The following is a 23,333-nucleotide window of genomic DNA, read 5'->3' as shown; positions in this document are numbered from 1 at the left end:
AATTCTCAGTTCACATGTACTGTACTCATGAACATCTGCCCTGCACATTCAGTGAATTCAGCGTGAGACCCGATATGAGATGTGGCCCATAGGAAATAACTGCATCTCATTGCAAGGATTAGTACATAATCTAAAAGCGTGCCAAGAAGATTACTTTCACACTAGCAAATTATTATACTATTATCGAATTAATACCCTCATTTACTAAGGGACATGCCAAATTGTTATTTTTACGTATAGTATTATCTCTCGTTTGCATTTTCATAGATTCGAGCTACAGCGGTCATGTAAACTTGAATTAAAATAATGAATTGCAATAATAAAAATAATCCTTTCATTTGATAGAGCGCCTTATGACATCGTCGAGACCTCTCAAAGTGCTTCAAGAATATACTGTAAAGTGGTGTGACTTTGTGAGCAATTATAATGTTTGTGGTAATTGTAATTATAAAAATAATAATCCTTGCATTTGATATAGCGCCTTATGATGTCACTGAGACGTCTCAAAGCACTTCACAGAATATATTGTAAAGTGAATTGACTCTGTATTTGCCGGTAAAATTGTAAACATAATTGTAATGTCAAGTCTTCTTCTTTCAGGATGTTTTATGACGAAGAATTGGAAGAATCAGAAATATTCTACGGACACCAGCCTCGAATTCTCCTCCTCTTCTTCGCCCTGTACAACACTCTGGTGGCTCGGTCAGAAATGTTGTGCTTCTTTGTCATCATACTGAACCACATGGTCTCAGCCTCGATGATCACCCTGGTGCTTCCCATCCTCATTTTCCTCTGGGCCATGCTCTCTGTACCCAGACCCAGCAAACGCTTCTGGATGACAGCCATTGTGTACACTGAGGTATGCAGGGGGTTGTCCCCTCTGTGTTTTTGTAGTAAAAAAACATTTTAATAATGCATCAAATGTGATTTATATGGGGTTAGGTTATCATTAATAATATGTAGTGATATTAAGTTGATGCAGAGTTGTGGATGATCTGGAGCTTGTGGAGGGTAGAGTTGGGAGCCCACAAGCATGGTAATAGAAAGTGGAATTATACTTGGTGAAAACTCTAGAGGTGAAAAAAGCATGGAGTATTGCCTGTGTCAGAGGATCAAATGAGGGGTCAGAAACTGTTTTTCCAGTTATTACACTAAAAATAAATTTAAAAACAAAAAGCTAAAGTTGCAGAGCCTCCCTGGGAATAGAAAAAAGATTGTCCCTTGCTAAACCAAAAAAAAAGACATTTAGAAGAGAGAACCTATTTCCTCTGATGTGGGAATCCAGAACAACAACAACAACAAGATTCCATTTAGAGAGCACCTTTCACGTCGGGAGGACGTCCCAAGGCGCTGTACAGTTGGGTCAGGACCCGAGCAGGGGGGAAATGGTCAGGGTGAGGGGAGGGAAGGGAGGGAGCGAGGAGGGGGAAATGGTCAGGGTGAGGGGAGGGAAGGGAGGGAGCGAGGAGGGGGTAGAGAGTCGAGAGGGGAGCTGAAGGCACGGTCAAAGAGAAAGGTCTTGAGACCGGCCTTGAAGGAGGAAAGGGAGGAGGCAAGGCGAAGGCACTGGGGGATGGAGTTCCAGAGCCTAGGGGCTGAGAGGCTGAAGGCCCGGCTACCAATAGTAGGGCGGTTGGGGCGGGGGATGTGGAGCAGACCGGAGCCAGAGGAACGGAGGGTACGGGCAGGTGGGTAGGGGGATAGTAGGTCAGAGAGGTAGGAGGGAGCAAGGCCGTGAATGGCCTTGTAGGTGAGGATGAGGATCTTTAACTCGATCCTCTGGGGGATGGGGAGCCAGTGGAGGTGAGCGAGGGTGGGAGTGATGTGGTCGCGGTGTCTGGTGCGGGACAGTACACGAGCTGCAGAGTTCTGAATGACCTGCAGCTTGTGGAGGAGGTGCCGGGAAGGCCGGCGAGGAGAGAGTTTCCATAGTCCAGCCTTGAGGTGATAAAGGCGTGGACCAGAGTTTCAGCAGCGTGAGGGGTGAGGTAGTGCCGTAGTCTGGTGATATTCCGGAGGTGATGGAAGGCGGTGCCAGTTGTGGCGCGGATATGAGGGAGAAAGGACAGCTCAGGGTCGAACAGAACCCCGAGGTTCCTGACTGGCTTTGAGAGGTGGAGAGTGCAGCCTTGGATGCTGATGCTGTCAGCGCCTGAGATGCGGAGGCGCTGACGCGAGCCAATCAGGAGGGCCTCAGTTTTACGCACGTTGAGCTGAAGAAAGTTGTCTCTCGTCCAGGGGGCATAATCTTAAAATTAGAGCTAGGCCATGTCGGAGTGAAATCAGGAGGCACAAAGGGTAGTGGAAATCTGGAACTCTCTCCCCCAAAAGGGTGTGGATGCTGGATCCATTCACATCTTCAGGACTGAGGTGGATAGTTATTTGTTAGGTCTGGGTATTAAGGGATATGGGGCAAGGGCAGGTAATTGGAGTTGAGATGCAGATCAGCCATGATCTTATAGAATGGTGGAACAAGCTGAATGGCCTACTCCTGTTTCTGTGTTTCTGTTGAGAGGGAGAAAAGCCATGTTGTTGTATTGTGTTACTAACACTTTATTGTATTTTTTTGTAGGTAACAATTGTGATCAAGTACTTTTTCCAGTTTGGCTTCTTCCCATGGAATAAAGAAATACATCTGTATATGGACAAGACAGATTTTCCACCAAATATAATTGGCATTGAAAAGAAAGAGGGTTACGTGCATTATGACCTGATACAATTACTTGCACTGTTCTTTCATAGATCCATCTTAAAGGTAATGTTCTGTAATGTCTGTAGTAAAGCATGCAACTCCTCAGTGCTGTGGCCTCTTCTTTTATAGGTACAATACAATACAAATTTACATTTATATGGAGGCTTTCATGTCAGGAGGATGTAACAGAGCGCTTAACAATACTGACTTGGCATCCAAGACAAGGGTAGCGACCGAGAGGGGTGGGGAGGGGAAAGATGACGAAAAGCTCAGTCAAAGAGGGAGGTCTTGAGATGGTCCTTGAAAGAGCTGAGGGAGAGAATGAGTTGGAGGGACTCCAGTGTGGAGTTCTGGAGAGTGGGGGCAGAGCCCTTCCACCAACCCGACAATGATGGAGCAGTTGAGACGGGGGACATGAAGCAGGCTGGTGCCTGCTGAGCAAAGCGAGCAGCTGGGTCAGTGTGGTTTGAGTAGGTCACAGAGTTAGGGTGGGATGAGATCGTGAGGGTGGGAGGTGCCCAGTCCCTCACTCACACACCCTCTGATCCCAAATCAATCTGGTAAAAAAAGAAATGGAAAGTCAAGGCATATATTACTGATAGACTGATAGATTTTTTAAAAAACAGAAGGATTAGGGGATAGGGCAGGTAATTAGAGTTAGGTCTGAAGATCAGCCATGATCTTATCGAATGGCGGGGCAGGCTCGAGGGGCCGAATGGCCTACTCCTGCTCCTAATTCTTATGTTTTTATACAGAAAATGGAGGCACTAGGACCCCGAAAGGAATAACAACAACAACAAGATTCCATTTATAAAGCGCCTTTCACGTCAGGAGGACGTCCCAAGGCGCTGCACAGTTGGGTCATGAATAAACCACCTACTTAATTTGCCACCCGCTGGTGTTCCTTAAACCATTCCTTAATTAAGTTAAGAAATGCTTTAAGGAACTCTGCAAAGTGTACCCAAACCTGTGAGTCTTATGCTAAGGTTGAAAAGTTGATTTTCCTGATATTAAGCAGCAGATAAATAAGATAGCATTTTGTGCGTTAAGACTGAGGTGGATAGATTTTTGTTAGGTAAGGGTATCAAGGGATATGGGGCAAAGACGGGTAAATGGAGTCAAGGAACACATCAGCCATGCTCTAATAGAATGGTAGAACAGGCTTAAGTGGTTGAATGGCCTCCTCCTGTTCCTATGTTTCTATCTTAATTGTTGGTCAAAGTGCATCCTCATGCTTCATGTTGTATTTGATCCCCAAGTGTCATGGTTTATGGGACGAGGATGACCAAGCTGATAAAGCGTCTGATAAGGATGAAATGGAAGAGAACCAACTGCACGAACTTCAGAGGAAGGGCTCTGTGGTGTCTCTAAAGTCAATCAATCTGCAAGCCTCCATGGATTCCATACACGTTCATTTCCCCGAACAGACAACAGCCAGAAGAACGAGTTCAACAGGTTCACAGATTTCCAACAGATCATCATACAGATCCCATCGAGGTACAGTCAAGCGCGTTGGAGACCTAAAGTCCCTCATTGTCTTAGCCCTTAAGACCATTGTCTCTAAACTTAAGATGGAATGTTGTAAAATTCTTTAATTGAGTCTTGATTTGGACAATTAAGGTTTTGCACAATTCTTGCAAAGAAATTAAGACTGAATTGAAGGTTTTCTTGGTCATAATTATGGCCAATCTTAAATGTTGAGGTCTAAAGGCCATGTGGGTAACGAGTTTCAGATGCCCATGCATCTCTGAGGTATGATGAAAAGATGTTTGACATTCGATAAATCACTTAATCTTTCTGAAAATATGCAGGTCCACAAAATAGAATTGCAGCGCAGTTCTGCATGCACTCAAAGTCATAAAGAAAATCGTACCATACTTCATCTCTTTGTGTGGTAATATCAGTAATATCAAGGAGAAACAGAAAAAAAATCTGACTTTGAAGGAGGTAGAAACTGCTCTTTGATCTTACCAAGCTCAAATGTAGTTCAGTTGAAAAGTATCGCCCACAAAATATACAGTCAATTCACTTTACAGTATATTCTGTGAATCGCTTTGAAACGTCTTGAAGACGTGATAAGGCGCTATATCAAATGCAAGATTTATTATTCTTATCAAAATCTCTTCATGGTGACTATTCTCAGTGGGATGAGTTTGCCTGCTTCCAACGCTATATTCCCAGTATTCATCATACAGATCACATAATAAATAATCATAAATATCCCTTGCATTTAATGTAGTACTTTATCATGCCATAGAGGCATCTCAAAGCTCTTCATAGGGTTTCACAGTGATTGTGTTAGCCAATTCGCACACAGAGATGTCCCACAAACATCCATGAAGTGAAATAGTGTTGATAGCACACAGACAAACTGGGTAATGTTCTGTAATGTCTATATGAAACATGGCAACTCCAAGTGCTGTGGAGTTTTCATTTAGAGATGCAATACAATACAAATTTACATTTATACAGAGCTTTTCACATTGGAAGGACGTCCCAAGGCGCTTAACAGTCCTGGCTTGGCACCCAGGCAATCTAGGAAAGGGAGTCAGTCAATAAAGGTGTGGGGAGGGGAAAGATGACCAAAGCCATGATCAAAGAGGAAGGCCTCGAGAAGGACTTTGAAAAAGGTGAGGAAAGGGGCAAGCTGGGATGGAGTTTTAGAGAGTGGGAGCAGATAGGCTGAAAGCCCAATCACCACTTGTGGGGCGGTTATGGCTGGGGACATGAAGCAGACCAGTACCCACTGAGCAAAGGGATGGCTGGTTTGAGGAGGTTATAGAGTTAAGGTGGGGCAAGACTGTTAAGGAATTTGAAGGTTAGGATTAGGATCTTGAATTCCATCCTCTGGGAATAGGGAGCCATTAGAGCTGGGCAAGGAATCCACGACTGTTTGTGGGACACTGCTGTGTGCAATTGGCTGCTGAGTTTCACCCACAAAATATACAGTCAATTCACTCCAGGCTGACACTCCAGTGATAAGGTGCTATATCAAATGCAAGGATTATTATTAAGGAATGGGCTGATAGGCTTATGGAGCTTAGTATGGGGAAGGACTTCAGAGACTTGAACTTGATCCAATCTTAGCCTTAGGACCATTGTCTTAAAATTCTATAATGTGCAGTATTTTGGCACCCAGAAGGCTCCAATTGCAATGCATAAGGAAAACTATGAAGTCATCCAGAGGGGCAAAGCAATGGCAGTAGGCTCATTGGTCACTCAATCCACGATTGTTTGTGGGACACTGCTGTGTGAAATTGGCTGCCGCATTTCGCCCACAAAATACAGTCAATTCACTTTACAATACACTCTGTGAAACACTTTGAGACGTCTCGAAGATGCGATAAGGCGCTATATCAAATTCAAGGATTGTTATGAAACAAAAACAGAAGTCACTGGGAACCCTCAGCAGGTCAAGCAGCATCTATGGAGAAAGGAAAGTGAGTCAACATTTCAGGTCCACGACCCTTCGTCAGAACTGGGGCATGTCGGGAGCGAGGACCTTTAAGGGCTAACATAGAGGGGGGAGGCAGGGCAAGGAAGACAAAGGAGAAAATGGGATAGAGGGCAGGGGGTAATGGGTTAACGAGCTGTTGATGATGCAAAACAAAGGGGTGGGGGGATTGCAACAAAACAGGAGAAAAGATGTGTTAATAATGCAAAACAAAAGAGGTAAAACATTATAACAAAATAGACAGACCAGAGAGAGAAAAGGTGTGTCTGGGACCCAGATGATGCGGTATTGGTAGTATTTTGTATTTTGTCAAGGATTATTATTGCTTAATGAAGAATCTTACAACTGATCAGTGCAACCCAAACACTGGAGCAAATGCAACGATTTGAATTCAAGTAAATCATTTCCCTGTTTTATCTTCCCCCTCGTCCGCCCCCACCCTCTTCTTCCCTCTGGTGGACAACAGGGAGCACTAGCACTCGAAACAGTTACAGCCGGAAAGGAAGTGGCTCAATAAGTGTCCAAGCGAAGAGCAAAAAGGAGATTCTGCTGGAAAAACTCAGAGAGCAAATGATTAAGGCAAAGGCATTTACAATTGCAAAGTAAGTAGTTTAGTTTTGTGTGTCTTCAATAAGACAATGAATCCTGATCTGTCTTTAACAGTGATTTTTAGTACTGCAGACCCAACTGGCTCAGGAACCAGACTACCAAAACTGCTACAGATGGTTGTCTCAATTCCAGCACTCGATTTCCAGGCACATTACCTTGGAGCTTCCTCAGTCCCAAAGAGGTTAAGTTCTCACAGGTTAGCATGAAGTACATGGGGTTGTGGAGGAAACTCACTTTATATCCCAAGGTGCTTTCTTATGGTATCTCTTTTTTTGTCGGTGAGCACTTTTTCAACGCACTCGTTGGCTCAGAGAAGGTAGGCGGTCTCACCTGCACTTCCCTTTTGCTGCACTTGAGTCTCAAAGATGCGATGGAATTTTTACCCTCAGTTGCCTATTTGACTTCTGAAGGCTAACAGTCACATTGTCTTCTACTTTTCAGGACTCTTCAGATCTACGTCCCCCTCAAGCAGTTCTTCTATAACATTATCCACCCAGAGTACAGCGCCGTGACAGATGTGTATGTGCTGATGTTCTTGGCAGATGTTGTAGACTTCATCATCATTATCTTTGGGTTTTGGGCCTTCGGGGTATGTTAATTATTTTTGCATACAGTCACTCCACTTTACAGTATATTCTGTGAAGCACTTTGAGATGTCTCAATGACATGATAAAGTTCTATATCAAATACAAGTATTATTATCTAACTATGTCAGATGTGCAGGTACAATTATCTTTTCAATTCATTTCAAAGGATCAATTTGCATATTTGAACAACAACCACCACCAAAAGATTACATTTGTATAGCGCCTTTCACGTCGGGAGGACGCCGCAAGGCGCTGGACAATGTACAGCATTTCAGACATGAGCTGGGGTCAGGGAGGGAGAAGGGAGAGTGGCTGAAGACTCTCCTGCCAATGGTGGGGAGGGTGGGTCGGGGGACGTGGAGCAGGCCAGAGCCGGCTGAGCGGAGGGAGCGGGCGAGTTGGTAGGGGTTTAGGAGGTCGCAGAGATAGATTGTGAACAATCACAAAGAATGTTTTATTTTTGTCATGGAAACTTAGCATTCCTGCATCACAGCATAAACCCCTCGCTTGTTTTTTTTAACAGAGAATTCGTTTTTACACACACAGTAGGTCATTGGAATTAACATAAGAGCATAAGAAATGCTAAACGCAAAAAAGACCAAGCTCCATGTAGGTCGCCTTCCACCTTCCTGACAGTCGCATGCACATATTTTCCGAACTATCTATGTACCATATGCCATCATGTTATTAGGGTTAGGGTATTGAATACCCTATCAGAAAAAAAAGTTGAAGCAGAATCCATATAGGTTTTAAAAAGAAATTTGATAAATGTTTAAAACTAATGGAACTATTAACGCTATGAGCTATCAACAGGCACATTTTATTTTAAACTGTGATGTGAGGTGTGTTGTGCAAGACAGTAATATCCCCCTTATCTTCTGTTCATTGCTACAGAAATATTCAGCAGCTACCGATATCACATCATCCTTGTCAGAGGATCAAGTGCCAAAGGCATTTTTGGTCATGTTAATAATTCAGTTTGGAACTATGGTGGTTGATCGGGCACTCTATCTCAAGAAGACAGTCTTAGGCAAAGTTGTCTTCCAGGTCATCCTTGTTTTTGGAATCCATTTCTGGATGTTCATCATCTTACCGGTTGTGACTGAGAGGTAAGATCTTGTTTTATTATTAACCAAATAGAAACTCACTTTGCATTCACTTAATTTAATTGTGTTCTTTATTTTACTCCTTAACTATTCTGCCAATCCCACAGCAACCACACATAGTGATAATGCAGTGTTAGCATTGTGAAAGGTTAACCAGGAAGTCACAAGATTGGTTGGGATGAAGAACACCTTTCGGCCCATTTAATCTCATCCTTCCAGAATACCCATCCTACTGTCCTCCCATCCACAGCATCAGGCTGTTTTTTTTATTAAAATGAGTTCAGCATCCTGACCTCAACTACCCTTCCTGGTGCCTTGTTCTATTCAATTACCCGTTCTGTACATAAATATTTCCTGGCATCCGTCCTAAAATATTCTTTTACACCCTTAAACCTGTATCCTTAAGTAATTTAAAAGAGCCGAGCATTTAATAATAATAATAATAATAATAATCCTTGCATTTGATATAGCGCTTTTCACGTCGGGAGGACGTCCCAAAGCGCTTCACAGAACACACTGTAAAGTGAATTGACTGTATATTTGTGGGCGAACGCGGCAGCCAATTGCGCACAGCAATGTCCCACAAACAGTCGTAGATTGAAAATGACCAATTTATTATTGTTTTTTTTTTTTTGGAGGGATTATTATTAGGCTCTGTGTGGACTAAGGAAACTTGCCCAAGGTTTCGCCCTGCCTGGAATTGAACTCAGGTCTCTCGCTTGCAAAGCGAGTGCTCTAACCACTGAGCTACAGGACTCCACTTAATTTAGTTATTTAAATAACTAATATTTACTCCCAATATCCATTGGCTTCATCTTAGTATTAGAAATCAATGCCAGGGCTATTTCTGACTGTTTATCGGGAATATATATTTATATTCTGTTAATACAGAGTGAAAAGTTCAAGCTTGGTCGTTTTTTTCTTCGTAATTTACATTCAGTATTGTATAAACGTGGAGAACATGTAATGCACTGAGAAGGAGCAAGATACTTAATAAACTTACCCGAAATAATGTGCAAATTTATTTATGTATGTATGTGTGTGTGTGTGTGTGTGTGTGTTTTGTTGGACATCATAATTATTTATTTTTTTAAAAATCTGAATTTTTTTTTCCTCTTTGTCTTTTTCTTACAGAAAGTTTAGCCAAAACACCGTTGCCCAACTTTGGTACTTTGTTAAATGTGTTTACTTTGGGCTGTCAGCGTATCAGATACGCTGCGGTTACCCAACTCGTGTGCTCGGTAACTTTCTCACAAAGAGTTACAACTACATCAACTTGTTCCTCTTCCAAGGGTAGGAGAAATTTGTGGTACAATACTATACTGGTTTACATTTATACAGCACCTTTGTCTGAAAGTTTAAGATTGTATGGAAAAGTTGGAAAATTCTTAAATTCAGCCTTAATTATGGAAGCTGCTAACTTCTTAAGAATTCAAGAAAAACTGTTTCTGAATGGAACATTCAAAATTTTACTCAACTTCACATGCTAGGGAGTTATTTCATAGAACAGTGTTATTTCCACTGGTGAGTCAATGACTAGATAGCATCGATTTAAGATTATTACCAAAAGAGGAGATGGTGGAGCAGGCGAGGCAGGGAACGTGAAGCCTGCTGAGCGGAGGAAGCGGGCAGGTTGGTAGGGGGTTAGTTGGTGGCTGGGGTAGGGAGAACCAAGGCCATGGAGGGCATGGAGTCAGAACTTATCCATCATCCACAATGTTTCACAAGCAAATATTTAGCCAGATCTTTAAAACCATGTGCTTTAGTTTCATGGCAGCCACCAAAGCCAACCTACTATAGTTCCGTCTCACTCCATTTTAAAGTTCTTTGATCGGGTGCCTGTGATTGTTTCTCTCTCTCCCAACAAAAATTAGGCAAAAATAAATTAGAATTTTTTAACAAATCAAAATTGTAACTAATGCCCAGTAATTTGCATTGACATGTTTGAATGGATTTGACGAGAATTAATTCATAATGAGTGTATGTGGGATTTTAATGCCTGTTTAATCCTGGGGCAATTTGATCTCCTGACCAGATTCCGGCTGGTGCCATTCCTGACTGAACTCAGAGCGGTCATGGACTGGGTCTGGACGGACACCACTCTCAGTCTCTCCAGCTGGATCTGTATCGAGGACATTTACGCCCACATCTTTGTCCTGAAGTGCTGGCGTGAATCAGAGAAGGTAAAGGAGCACGATCCACATCTGCAAAATTATACTTTAAATCTGACCAAGTTCTGCGATTGGATATTTTTTTGTTCAACAACAACAACAAGATTACATTTGTATAGCGCCTTTCACGTCGGGAGGGTGTCCCGAGGCACTGAACAGTGTACAGCATTTCAGACCCGAGCTGGGGTCAGGGAGGGGAGGGGAAGGGAGGGGTGTGGAAGGGAGGGGAGGGGAAGGGAGGGGACAGGAAGGGAGGTGACCAATGACATGGGCGAAGAGGAGGGTTTTGAGGCAGGATTTGAAGGAGGCTAAGGAAGGGGCGAGGCGGAGTGACTGGTGGATGGAATTCCAAAGGTTGGGGGCAGAGTGGCTGAAGGCTCTCCCGCCAATGGTGGGGCGGGAGGGTTGAGGGACGTGGAGCAGGCCAGAGCCGGCTGAGCAGAGGGAACGGGCGGGTTGTTAGGGGGTTAGGAGGTCACAGAGGTAGGGTGGGTGGAGGCCATGAAGGGCTTTGTACATGAGGACCAGGATCTTGAACTGGATCCTCTGAAGGATAGGGAGCCAATGAAGTTGGGTGAGAATGGGGGAGATGGGGTCACGGAGTTTGGTGCAGGAGAGGACACGGGCTGCAGAGTTCTGGATTACCTGCAGCCTGTGGAGGAGGAGTTGGGAAGGCCGACAAGCAGCGCGTTTGCATAGTCGAGCCTGGAGGTGATGAAGGCATGAACAAGAGTTTCAGCGGCCTGAGGGGTGAGGTGGTGGCGGAGTCGGGCGATGTTACAGAGGTGAGGGAAGGCAGAGTGGGTCATGGCTTGGATGTGGGGAAGAAAAGACAGTTGAGGGTCGAACAAGAGACATTGGTTCCTGACTGGCTGGTGAGTTGTAGTGTGCAACCATGGAGGTTGATGCTGCCAGAGCCTGAGGTGCAGAGACGCTGGCAAGAGCCAATCAGGAGGGCCTTAGTCTTGTTCACATTCAACTGTAGGAAATTTGCCCTCATCCAGCACTTGAAGTCTGACAGGCAGATGTCAGGACAGTACAACAACAACAACAAAATTACATTTATAGAGCGTCTTTCACGTCGGGAGGACGTCCCAAAGTGCTGAACAGTCAGGTGTCGGGGCCCGAGCATGGGGGAGGGGTGGTGTAGGGGTGAGGGAAGGCAGAGAGGTGGGAGGGAGACCAAAGGCACGGTCGAAGAGAAGGATCTTGAGACCGACCTTGAAGGATGCAAGGGAGGAAGCGAGGCGAAGGGACCGTGCGATGGAGTTCCAGAGTGTGGGAGCAGAGAGGCTGAAAGCCCGGCCACCGATGGTAGGGCGGGTCGGGCGGGAGACATGGAGACTGATGAACGGAGGGAGCAGGCAGGTTGGTAGGGAGTCAGCAGGTCAGAGAGGAAGGAGGGGGCAAGGCCATGGATGGCCTTAAAGGTGACGACAAGGATCTTGAACTCGATTCTCTGGGGGATGGGGAGCCAGTGGAGTTGAGCGAGGGTGGGAGTGATGGGTTCATGGAGCCTGGTGCGTGAGAGTACACGAGCTGCAGAGTTTTGGATGATCTGCAGCTTGTGAAGGGAAAAGTTCGGAAGGACAATGAGGAGGGATTTCGTGTAATCGAGCCTTGAGATAACGAATGCGTGGGTGAGGGTTTCGGCAGCCTGAGCCGGAGCTGGCAATGTTGCGGAGGCGGTGGTAGGCAGTGCCGGTCATGGCGCAGATGTGGGGGAGAAAGGACAGTTCAGGGTCAAACAAGACACCCAGGTTCCTGACTGGCTTAGTGAGGTTGAGTGTGCAGCCATGGAGGCTGATAATGCTAGTGCCTGAAGTGCGGAGGCGCTGGCGCGAGCCAGTCAGGAGGGCCTTTGTCTTGCTGATGCTGAGTTGGAGAAAGTTGGCCCTCGTCCAGGACTTGATGTCGGACAGGCAGTCGGTCAGGACCCCAGTAGTCTTGGAGTTCAGGGAGGCAGAGAGGTAGAGTTGGGTATCATCCGCATACATGTGGAAATTTACCCCATGTCTGCGGATGACGTCACCAAGGGGGAACATGTAGAGGGTGAAGTGGAGGGGACCGAGGACAGAGCCCTGAGAAACACCGCACAAGACAGTGCAGGGGCTGGAGGAGAAACCGTTTGCAGAGATGAAGTGGAGGCGATGTGAAAGGTAGGACCTGAACCAGTCAAGGACACAACCTTGAAGGTTGAGGTGGGAGAAGAGGCAGTAGAGGAGGATTAAAGTGGTCCACGGTGTCAAAGGCGGCGGAGAGGACGAGGAGGCAGAGGGAGCCCTGGTCACACATGGTCAGGATGTCGTTTGTAATCTTGACCAGAGCAGTTTATGTGCTGTGGGCAGCACAAAAACCCAATTGGAGGGGTTCATGGAGCGAGTGAGAGGAGAGGAAAGAGCAAAGCTGGGAGGCAACGGCTCTCTCAAGGACCTTGGATAGGAAGGGGAGATTTGAGATGGGCCGGTAGCTAGATAGCTGTGGTGGGTCGAGGGAAGGTTTTTTCAAGGTGGGGGTGATAGTGGCTGTTTTGAGGGGGGAAGGAACAGTGCCAAATGACATGGAGAGGTTAATGATGTCGGCAAGGAGGTGGAGCTGGGATTTAAGGAGAGGGGTGGGGATGGCGTCGAGGGAGCAGGTGGTGGATTTCATGGAGGTTACCATGTTGAAGACAGAGGAGAGGGTGACAGGTTCAAAGGTATGGAAGAAGGGATGGGTAATTGTCGGATGAGTAATTGTGTGGGGTGGGGGAAGGGAGGGGTTGGAAGTTGGGAGGGCAGTGGCAGCTGAGCGGATTCCCTCGATTTTGGACTCGAGGAAGTCCAGCATTTTCTCGCAGTGAGAATCGGAGGAAAATATCTGCGAGGCGTGTCGGGGAGGGGGGTAGGAGCCGATTAGTGGTAGAGAACAGGAGCCTGGGATGGCCTTTCGCCTCCAGGATTAACCTGGAATAGTAGTGATCCTGAAGTTGAGGACGGATTGAAAGATAGAGTTCGGTGTCATCCGCATACATATGGAAGTTGACCCCATGTCTGCGGATGATGTCACCAAGGGGGAGCATGTAGATATTAAAGAGGAGAGGGCCAAGGACAGAGCACTGGGGGACGCCAGAAGTGACAGTGCGGGGGCTGGAGGAGGAACCGTTAGAGGCAACAAAGTGGAGACGGTGAGAGAGATAGGAATCGAACCAGGCAAGAGCAGGTCCGCAAAGATTAAGTAAAGAGGAGAGGCGGTGTATGAGGATGGAGTGGTCGGCAGTGTCGAAGGCGGCAGAGAGGTCGAAGAGGACAAAGAGGCAGAGGGAGCCCTGATCACAGATGTTCTGAATGTCATTAGTGACTTTTCACATTAATAGGCTCAGACCGGCTTACACGCTACGTGGACATCTTTGGCAATGTGACTGGGCTCTACCATGCCCCCTGGTATCCTTGTCCAGCTAACAGTTGCCCACTGTGTGAAGAAACAATTCCAGATGTCTGTCCTGAAATTGTTCTTCACAATCTTGAGCCTCAAACCTCTTGTTCTGCTTCCTTGGTGTATCCAAAAGTAATTCACGATACCAAGATCACTCGAGAGGAGATCCAGTGTAACTATTATTTGCATCTAAGTTTGTCAGGTTTTCAGAAGCACCAAAGCACAAAAGTTGTTATAAGGAATTATAATCATATATTCCATTTACATCCAAGCCAAATCATTGGTCTTGTTACAATCTCCTGAATTGCTCTAACATATATCGTTAGGGTTTACTTTCTCATTCTTATTTAGCAACTGATAACAACAACAATAAAATTACATTCCCTTTCCTGTCCAAGGTCCTGGAACGAGTTGTCGCCTCCCAGCTGCGCTCTTTCCTCTCCACCCATTCAGTATTTGAACCCCTTCAGTCGGGTTTCCATGCTGCCCTTAGCACAGAAACTACCCTGGTCAAGGTCACCAATGACATCCTGACCATCTGTGACCAGGGCTCCCTCTGTCTCCTCGTCCTCCTCGACCTATCGGCAGCTTTCGATACGGTCGACCATGCTATCCTCCTCCACCGCTTGTCCTCCCACCTCAACCTTCAAGGCCCTGCCCTGGTTTAGGTCATACCTCTCCCACCGTCTTCACTTTGTTTCCACGAATGGCTTTTCCTCCCCCCCCCCCCGCACTGTCTCGTGCGTTGTCCCTCAGGGCTCTGTCCTCGGTCCCCTCCTCTTCACCCTCTATATGCTCCCCCTTGGTGACATCATCCGCAGACATGGGGTTAACTTCCACATGTATGCGGATGACACCCAACTCTACCTTTCCTCCTCTACCCTCAACTCCACGACCACCGATGTCCTAACAGCCTGCCTGTCCGACATCGAGTCCTGGACGAGAGACAACTTTCTTCAGCTCAACGTGCGTAAAACTGAGGCCCTCCTGATTGGCTCACGTCAGCGCCTCCGCACCTCAGGCGCTGACAGCATCAGCTCCGCACTCTCCACCTCTCAAAGCAGCCAGGAACCTCGGTGTTCTGTTCGACCCTGAGCTGTCCTTTCTCCCTCATATCCGCGCCACAACTGGCACCGCCTTCCATCACCTCCGGAATATCACCAGAATATGGACTACCTCACCCCTCACGCTGCTGAAACTCTGATCAATGCCTTTATCACCTCAAGGCTGGACTATGGGAACTCTCTTCTCACCGGCCTTCCCGGCACCTCCCTCCACAAGCTGCAGGTCATTCAGAACTCTGCAGCTCGTGTACTGTCCCGCACCAGACTTCGGGACCACATCACTCCCACCCTCGCTCACCTCCACTGGCTCCCCATCCCCCAGAGGATCGAATTCAAGATCCTCATCCTCACCTACAAGGCCATTCACGGCCTTGCTCCCTCCTACCTCTCTGACCTACTATCCCCCTACCTACCTGCCCGTACCCTCCATTCCTCTGGCTCCGGTCTGCTCCACATCCCCCGCCCTAACCGCCCTACCATCGGTGGCCATCCTTCAATCTCTCAGCCCCTAGGCTCTGGAACTCTATCCCCCAGTGCCTTCGCCGCCTCCTCTCTTTCCTCCTTCAAGGCCAGTCTCAAGACCTTTCTCTTTGACCATGCCTTCAGCTCCCCTCTCGACTCTCTACTCCCTCCTCGCTCCCTCCCTTCCCTCCCCTCACCCTGACCATTTCCCCCCTGCTCGGGTCCTGACACAACTGTACAGCGCCTTGGGACGTCCTCCCGACGTGAAAGGCCCTCTATAAATGGAATCTTGTTGTTGTACATTTGTATAGTGCCTTTCACGTTGGGAGGATGTCCCAAGGCGCTGGACAGCCAGTGTTTTGGACCCGAGCTGGGTGTCGGGATTGCGGAGGGTGGATGGCGGGGGGGAAGCAGGGTGGTTGAAAGCACAGTTGAAGAGGAAGGTCTTGAGATGGATCTTGAAGGAGGCAATGGAGGCAGCGAGGCAAAGGTACTGCGAGTTCCAGAGGGCAGGGGCAGAGTAGCAGAAGGCCTGCCCGCCAATGGTGCCTCAATTAGGTCCCCAATAAGGTACCTCTTTTTGAGGCTGATTCGCCCTGCTTATCTGGTTTTACCTTGTGGATCATCCTTTTAAAACTAGGCATCATTTTTGTTATTCTTTTCAATGCCTCTAAGGCTTGGGTATAATAACTGTGGTTGGACTAAATCTGTGTTCAAGGATATGATGCCTACAAATACACAGTCACTACATTAGACAGCAATTCCTTAAGAAATATTTTAAGATAGTAATCTTAACATCTCAGAGTGCTGCACACTCTTTTATGTAAAGTGTAATGCAACAATCATAAAAAAAATTTGTATAGGGCCTTTCAAATCTGGAGGGTGTCCCAATTCGCTGACTCCCAAGACTGCATATTTCTAGATAAACAAACAGCCCATTTTCACATAGCAGTATTCCATAAACAGTGATGAAGTGAATGAACAATTCATCATGAGGATTGTCAACCAGGACACCGGGAGAAACTCCCTTTTCTTTTGTAATGTTGCTTGCCATGTGTCTCATCCAAATGATGGCCCCTCCAACAATACAGTGCTGACCCCAGCTCTGCACTTGAGTGTCAGGTGGCACTTGTCAACATCGAGCTTTGTCCTGTCACTGTAAGAGGTGTCACTGGTGGTTTGTCTTTCATTGCAGAGGTACCCTCAGCCACGTGGGCAGAAGAAGAAGAAGGTAGTGAAATACGGCATGGGCGGCCTTATTGTCTTCTTGTTGATCTGCATTGTCTGGTTCCCGCTTCTCTTTATGTCCCTGATCAAATCTGTAGCTGGTGTGATTAACCGGCCTGTGGATGTTTCTGTCACAATGACTATTGGAGGTTACCAGGTAAAAATTAAACTCTCTTTACTGCCTCCCAGTACTGCCTTCTGTTTCACAGAAAAGAAATAAGGAGAGGTTATTTTGTTAATATTGTACTAAGTTTGCATTGCAACCAAAAGTGGAGCCGGGAAGTGGGGGGTGGGGGGGGGTTAAAGAAAGTATTTTTTGCATGGGAGATGTTCACAATGTGGAATTCTCTGCCATAAATAATTTTAAAAGAGAATTGAATAGATGCATTGAACTGAGTATGGGGAGCAAGTGGGATTAGGATATGTGAGGACAGAAGAATACCAGTATAGATGGGCAAAATGGTCTGCTTCTATCATGTAGCATTCTATTTGTTTTATTCATGTGGTAAGTAGCAAAATCTGTTGTATCAAATGCTGAATTTATTTTCCAAATTTGTTATTAAAATGAACAAAAGCAAATCACATTCTATCACCAACCTCATGGAGGGAGGGAGGGATGGAGGGGAGGAGGAATGGATTCAGGGAGGGATGGATGGAGGGAGAGGGAGGGAGGTTTGAATGGTTTGTCATTTTTTTTACAGCCCATATTTGTAATGAGTGCCCAGCAGAAACAACTGAGGAATTGCACTGATGAAGATTACAGGAATCTTAACCAGAGATTTAAATACAAGTCTGTAAGTCCATTTTTTGTTTCCCGTCAATTTATGCAAATAGATCAATAGGGAAACATCAGTGGCCCAACAGTTCTTAGGATGACAGGTTGAAATGTTAAGACTGTTGTATATTACAGAAAACTCTTAAATTTAGTCATAGTTTGGAAGCCAAACTGTAGAAAATTAGCTGTACACATTAAGATTGAATTTAAGAAATTTTCTGACCAGCCTGGAATTTTAAGACAGGCTGACACTAGGTGGAATTTCAGTCCTTTGGTTAATGTTAGCTCCATTGCACCACTGTGCAGTTGGCCACCTTTCCCTTTCCCCTCCACACACCCACAGCAAACAATAGGAAGTTTACACATCATGCATAATGGGTGCTCACCTGTCCTCTGGCCAGTTTCAGCCATTATTTCGAGGCTTGCAGGCTTATGCAGTGCAAGAGGTGCATTGTGTTATCAGAGGTGCCATCCTTTGGATGAAACGTTAAACTGAGGTCCCATACATGTCTGTTTAGGTGGGCGTTAAAGATCCTATGATCCTATTCGAAACATTTGGTGTCCTGGCCAACAATCCCCCAGATAAGTTTGATCATTCACTTCAAAACTGTGGGTGAATTTAGCAGCCAATTTGCACAAAGCAATGTCGCATAAACACAGTTCATACAGCCACTGCCCTTTAAATTCCTATGAAGGGTTTTGAGATGCTATTGACGTGATGAAGCCTGTATGTTAAATGTAAGGATTATTATTATTTGCCTCTTTGCCATCTGAAAATGGAGACGTGGACATCGTGGTGGAATGATAGAGTTAATTGCGCCTCCTTCGTTTCAGGACGCTATGCAATTTCTGGAAGCGTATTTGAAAGAAGACATTCTGATTGTTGAACTTGAAGGCAATTCAAACACTCTTTGGACGATTAGTCCACCGAGTCGAGCGAAGATGATCGAGGTGTTAAACGATAATACATCAACGGTCCACTTTGTCATTTCTTGGATTGTTCAAAGGTAGGTTGACTCAAAACGTACCATCTTTACCCTGGCTGAAAACGTGAGACTTGAACTCCCTGTCTGAACATTAGCCTGTTCTTTTTTACTCTCTGGGATTAGATAAGAAGGATGCATCCCTCCAGGGAGAGAGTACACCTACTATTCCTGAGACTCTCAATCTGATTTTGGTTACTGTTAACGCGGTGGTGGGCTTCCAACAACAACAACAAATTAAATTTGTACAGCAGCGCCTATGACGTCAGAAGGACGTCTCAAGGAGCTGGACAGTCCGGAAATTTCCACACGTGTAAGACATCCAGCTGACCAAATAAAAAGATAATCCACGTAGGAATGTTATAATTTAGACGGCAGTTTCTTTCCTTCCCCACGTATCCACCAAGGTTTTTTCCATGTAAAGTGTGTTTTATAATAAAATTTTCCACACTTTACATCTTGCAGAAATCTCGATCTCGGTGGAAAATCAGAATTAGCCTCTGATAAAATGTTGTTCGAGATACCAACAAAGACTAGAAGCGCTCTGGCCTCAATGATGAAAGAACAAAACCCCAAAAATGTGTAAGTCTCTCGCATTTTCCTTTTGTGCTCATGTCAGTTCATTGAGTCTCCCACGGATGTCATAGGAAATCTATGGAACAGGCTCCCCAGTGAGACAGTGGAAGCAGAAAATGTCGATTCTTTCAAATATGAATTAGGTTTATTTTAGGTAATAATATTCTGGGATACAATATATGATTAGTTCAGGACATGACATGTGCACACGACTGCCAGGATGGTGGAAGGCGAACCTGATGGACCTTGGTCTTTCCTCATCAAGCGTTTTCTATGTTCCTATCTCTCAGCTTTAAGACCATCACCATAGTTTTTAAAGTTACTCGGAAAACCTTTTTTAAAAAAAATTCTTAAATTGAGTCTTAATTCGGAAGCTGGTTTTCTGCAGCCTTGTGCGAGGGTTGTTGGCCTATCAACAACTACATGTTACCTTTGTATAGTGCCTTTCAAATCCAGAGGACGTCCCAAGGCGGTGGATAGCCAGGCATTTGGACCTGAGTTGGGGGTTGGGATCAGGCAGTGGTGGAGGGCAGGGAGATGGGGATAGGAACGTGACCGAAGGCATGTTCGAAGAGAAGGGCCTTGAAGGAGACAAGGGAGGTGGCAAGACGAAGGGACTGTGGGATGGAGTTCCAAAGGGTGGGGGAAAAGAAGCTGAAGGCCTGATCGCCGATGGTGGGGCAGGCTGGGCGGGGGATGCGGAGCAGGGCAAAGCCCACTGAGTGGAGGGACTGGAATATCACCTAAAATAGAGATGGTGTGCAGTACAGAAGGGAAAAGGGTGAATAAAATAAAATCACTCAGTAACAAGAAGAGATATCAAAGCATCAACATAAAGGCTTGTTCTTCCTTAGCCCAGATGTGAAGAATTAAAAAAAAGTTTGTTGCCCCAATTTTCGCATCATTTTAATATTGACTTGCTCCAAAAATCCTATGTTTTAGTAGACGGTATGAATAAATCGTCTGTATTTTTGCAGGATACTTGAAAGGGTATTCCCAAACTACATTCGGGCAACCAGTGGTTCTAGCGCGAGTTTTGTGCCGCAACTTTTCTCAAGTAAGTGTTATGTACTGAACGTCAGTCTGGCTTCAGTCAGGAGCACACTCATCTCTGAGTCAGAAGGTTGTGGGTTCAAGCCCATCACTGGGACTTTGAACTCACAATGACGAGGCGGACACTCCAATGGTGTCCTTTGACTGGATGTTAAAGATCCCATGGCACTATTTGAGAAGGGAAAGTAGCCCCCCATGTTCTGGCCATCAATCCCGCAAACAAAATTCACTGTTCACTTTATGGCCATTTGTGGGAAATTGTTTTGCGCAATTTGGCTGCTGCTTTCGCCTTCAAATAAATGCTCAGTACATATTTCACAGTAACAATTTTGTGAAGGACTTTCAGACCTTTCATCAATGTGATAAAATTATATCAAAATGTAAGGGTTAATACATCATTGTAAAACATGAACCGACCGCCCATCCTATAGCTCAGTAGCTAGAGCACTCGCCTCGCAAGCGAGAGGACCTGGGTTTGATTCCCGGGCAGGGCGAAACGTTGGGCAAGTTTCCTTACTCCACACGCGTCTATTTACCTAGCAGTCCATAGGAAACCCGTTTTTAGTCAATTGGCAGATCGCTTTTCCAGGGGTAATAAATCCCTTAAAAAAAAAAAATAATAATAATTTGGTCACTTAATCCACGACTGTTTGTGGGGCTGCAACTGGCTGCCGCGTTTTGCCTACAAAGTATGCAGTCAATTCACTTTACAGTATATTCTGTGAAGCAGTTTGAGACGTCTAGAAGATGTGATAAGGCCCTATATCAAATGTAAGGATTATTAATATTATTATTATTGGTCTGGACCTGAAGATGTCTATCTTGTTGTGGGATGTGGCAGCTGCAGGTTAGCTGCCCACAATGGTCACTGCACTTCAAAGTAACTCATTGCGTGTAAGGCTTTTGAGACATTCCCAGGTGATATGTGCTGCATTCGAATTGCAAAAAGGAGCTAAACTAAAAGTGTAAAATATTACTATTATTATTGCTACCTCTTTTGCAAAGAATACAATGAACTTTCCTCACCAGGTAAACTTGACTACCGGAATCTCAGTGTACAACTGGTTCAGGATAAGAACACCACAGAGAGTGTCCGGGAATGGTGGAATGTCAATCAACTGAACAAGGTGGTCATTGATAATGTGAGCACCAGCATCGAACTTTTTGTATTCAGTGATCGAGTCAGCCCTCCAAGTCTTGGGTTTCTCGCTGGATATGGGTAAGTGTAAAACAATAGCGGTTTGACGGCTTTGCACATAAAGCATTGGGTCACTTATGAGGGACAGGGAGAAGTGTTTTTCTTTGAAAAATGCTTCTTTGAGGCCTTTGAAATGAAAATTGGGAATACCTCATCGAATTGACCTCAAGAGCTTCGCCCCAGATCACACATACAACATACACACAGAACCCCTATACACACACAGCCCCTGAACACACTAAAATCACACACACACAGAATCCTTACACACTCGCACAGCCCCCACACTCATGGAACCCTACATACAACTCCTTACATATACACACGTGCACAAACCCAAATACAATCCTGTACACATATAACCCCCAAACGCACACAACCCCACGTACATATACAATATAAACCCCACATACAAACAAACGTGCACATTTAATGATGCTCCCCCCCTCCATACACACATACACACACACCCACACATACAAACAAATCACTGATCCCACATTTGCAAAATAACAACAATATAATAATCCGATTGCATCCGATTAAATCTGATTACGTTTAATGGTCTTGCTCCCCCCTAGCTCTGCGACCTCCTAACCCCCTACCATCCTGCTCGCTGCCTCCGCTCAGCAGGCTCCGGCCTGCTTCTCGTCCCCTGCCTCGCTCGCCCCACTATTGGCGGGTGGGCCTTCTGCCACTCTGCCCCCACCCACTGGAACTCTATCCCGCAGTCCCTCTGCCTCGCCCCCTCCATTGCCTCCTTCAAGACCCGTCTCAAGACCCTTTTCTTCGACCGTGCTTTCGATCTCCCTGCTTCCCCCCCCTGCCTCCACCCTCCCCGACCCTGACCCCCAGTTCGGGTCCGAAACTCTGTCTGTCCAGTGCCTTCGGACGTCCTCCGGATGTGAAAGGCGCTTTACAAATGTAATTTTGTTGTTGTTGTTTAACGATTGATCAGTTTACCTTTCCAGGGTCCAGTTCTCTTTCTTTGTTTGATGCTTGACTTTCATTCCTTTTCAGTATCATGGGTATGTACGCTTCAGTGGTGCTAGTGATAGGGAAGTTCGTGCGTGAGTTCTTCAGCGGCATTTCCCACTCCATCATGTTTGAGGAGCTGCCGAATGTGGACCGAATCCTGAAGCTGTGCACTGACATCTTCCTGGTGCGAGAGACCGGGGAGCTGGAGCTGGAGGAGGATCTTTACGCCAAGCTCATCTTCCTGTACCGATCGCCGGAAACTATGATCAAATGGACGCGCGAGAAGACAAAGTGACCGCCTCCGTTTCAGCCGAGGCGCAGTAGTTTTCTTTTTTCTTAACAAAAAAACTTACAATTAAGAAAGAGAGAGAGAGAAGAGTTAAAAGAAATAAAGCACAATATTAAGCAGAAAAGCTGAGCTGCTGCTACGCGGTAAGGTATCAGATGCTTTTCTTGGTGGGAAGTCACAGGCGGTCGGTCGTGTGTGAATTCCTCAAAAGTACCTTTCTTGCCGACACAGGCATTAAAGACTGGATGTGGATATACTATACTTATTCAGGACCAGGTATGGAAACAATGCTGCATTGTAACTGGATCAAGTTTTGTTTCATTGTTGTCGGCCAAGTCCAGGGCTTCCTCAAAGTTCACCTTCCTGTGGACATCGGCTTTTGCCCTTCATTTTTCTCTTTAGTACAACAACTTGTATTTATATAGCGACCCTCCCACAGGGTAGCTTCCACAAAGCACTTGGGAGTCCTCCATGACCTCGGACAGCACAATACACTGTCATGACAATCCAAGTTCCTGAACAACGACAAATAGCGAGGACACGACCTATGTGTGAATTCCTGGCTGTCCGAGGTCTCTGTGATGATGTACGCCTGCGCTGACTGGCACGAACAAGGAAAAATAAGTGGACAATCTGTCTGAAATGCCTTATTCTACTTCTACAGCCGACTGAAAAAAAGTTATCAATTTTGTCAG

The 23,333-nt window shown here is 45.8% G+C and overlaps 1 protein-coding gene across 1 annotated transcript in view; it reads left to right on the top strand.

The window, feature by feature from the left end:
* The window catches only part of LOC103181103 (piezo-type mechanosensitive ion channel component 2), a 196,219-nt gene extending 173,477 nt beyond the window's left edge, over positions 1 to 22,742 (top strand). Inside the window, 15 exon segments of the mRNA XM_042331691.1 lie at positions 601 to 859; positions 2,573 to 2,755; positions 3,952 to 4,189; positions 6,613 to 6,748; positions 7,197 to 7,344; positions 8,237 to 8,451; positions 9,583 to 9,741; positions 10,484 to 10,631; positions 16,755 to 16,943; positions 17,488 to 17,580; positions 18,396 to 18,568; positions 19,010 to 19,126; positions 20,098 to 20,177; positions 21,203 to 21,392; positions 22,392 to 22,742. Coding sequence (XP_042187625.1) covers positions 601 to 859; positions 2,573 to 2,755; positions 3,952 to 4,189; positions 6,613 to 6,748; positions 7,197 to 7,344; positions 8,237 to 8,451; positions 9,583 to 9,741; positions 10,484 to 10,631; positions 16,755 to 16,943; positions 17,488 to 17,580; positions 18,396 to 18,568; positions 19,010 to 19,126; positions 20,098 to 20,177; positions 21,203 to 21,392; positions 22,392 to 22,644 — 2,581 coding nt within the window. The 3' untranslated portion in view covers positions 22,645 to 22,742.
* The last annotated feature ends 591 nt before the right edge of the window (positions 22,743 to 23,333 follow it).

Source organism: Callorhinchus milii, unplaced genomic scaffold (genome assembly GCF_018977255.1).
Source record: "Callorhinchus milii isolate IMCB2004 unplaced genomic scaffold, IMCB_Cmil_1.0 Scaffold2, whole genome shotgun sequence".
NCBI classification, from domain to species: domain Eukaryota; kingdom Metazoa; phylum Chordata; class Chondrichthyes; order Chimaeriformes; family Callorhinchidae; genus Callorhinchus; species Callorhinchus milii.
Note: the sequence above shows the minus strand (reverse complement) of the source record. Positions and strands in the feature narration are given on the sequence as shown.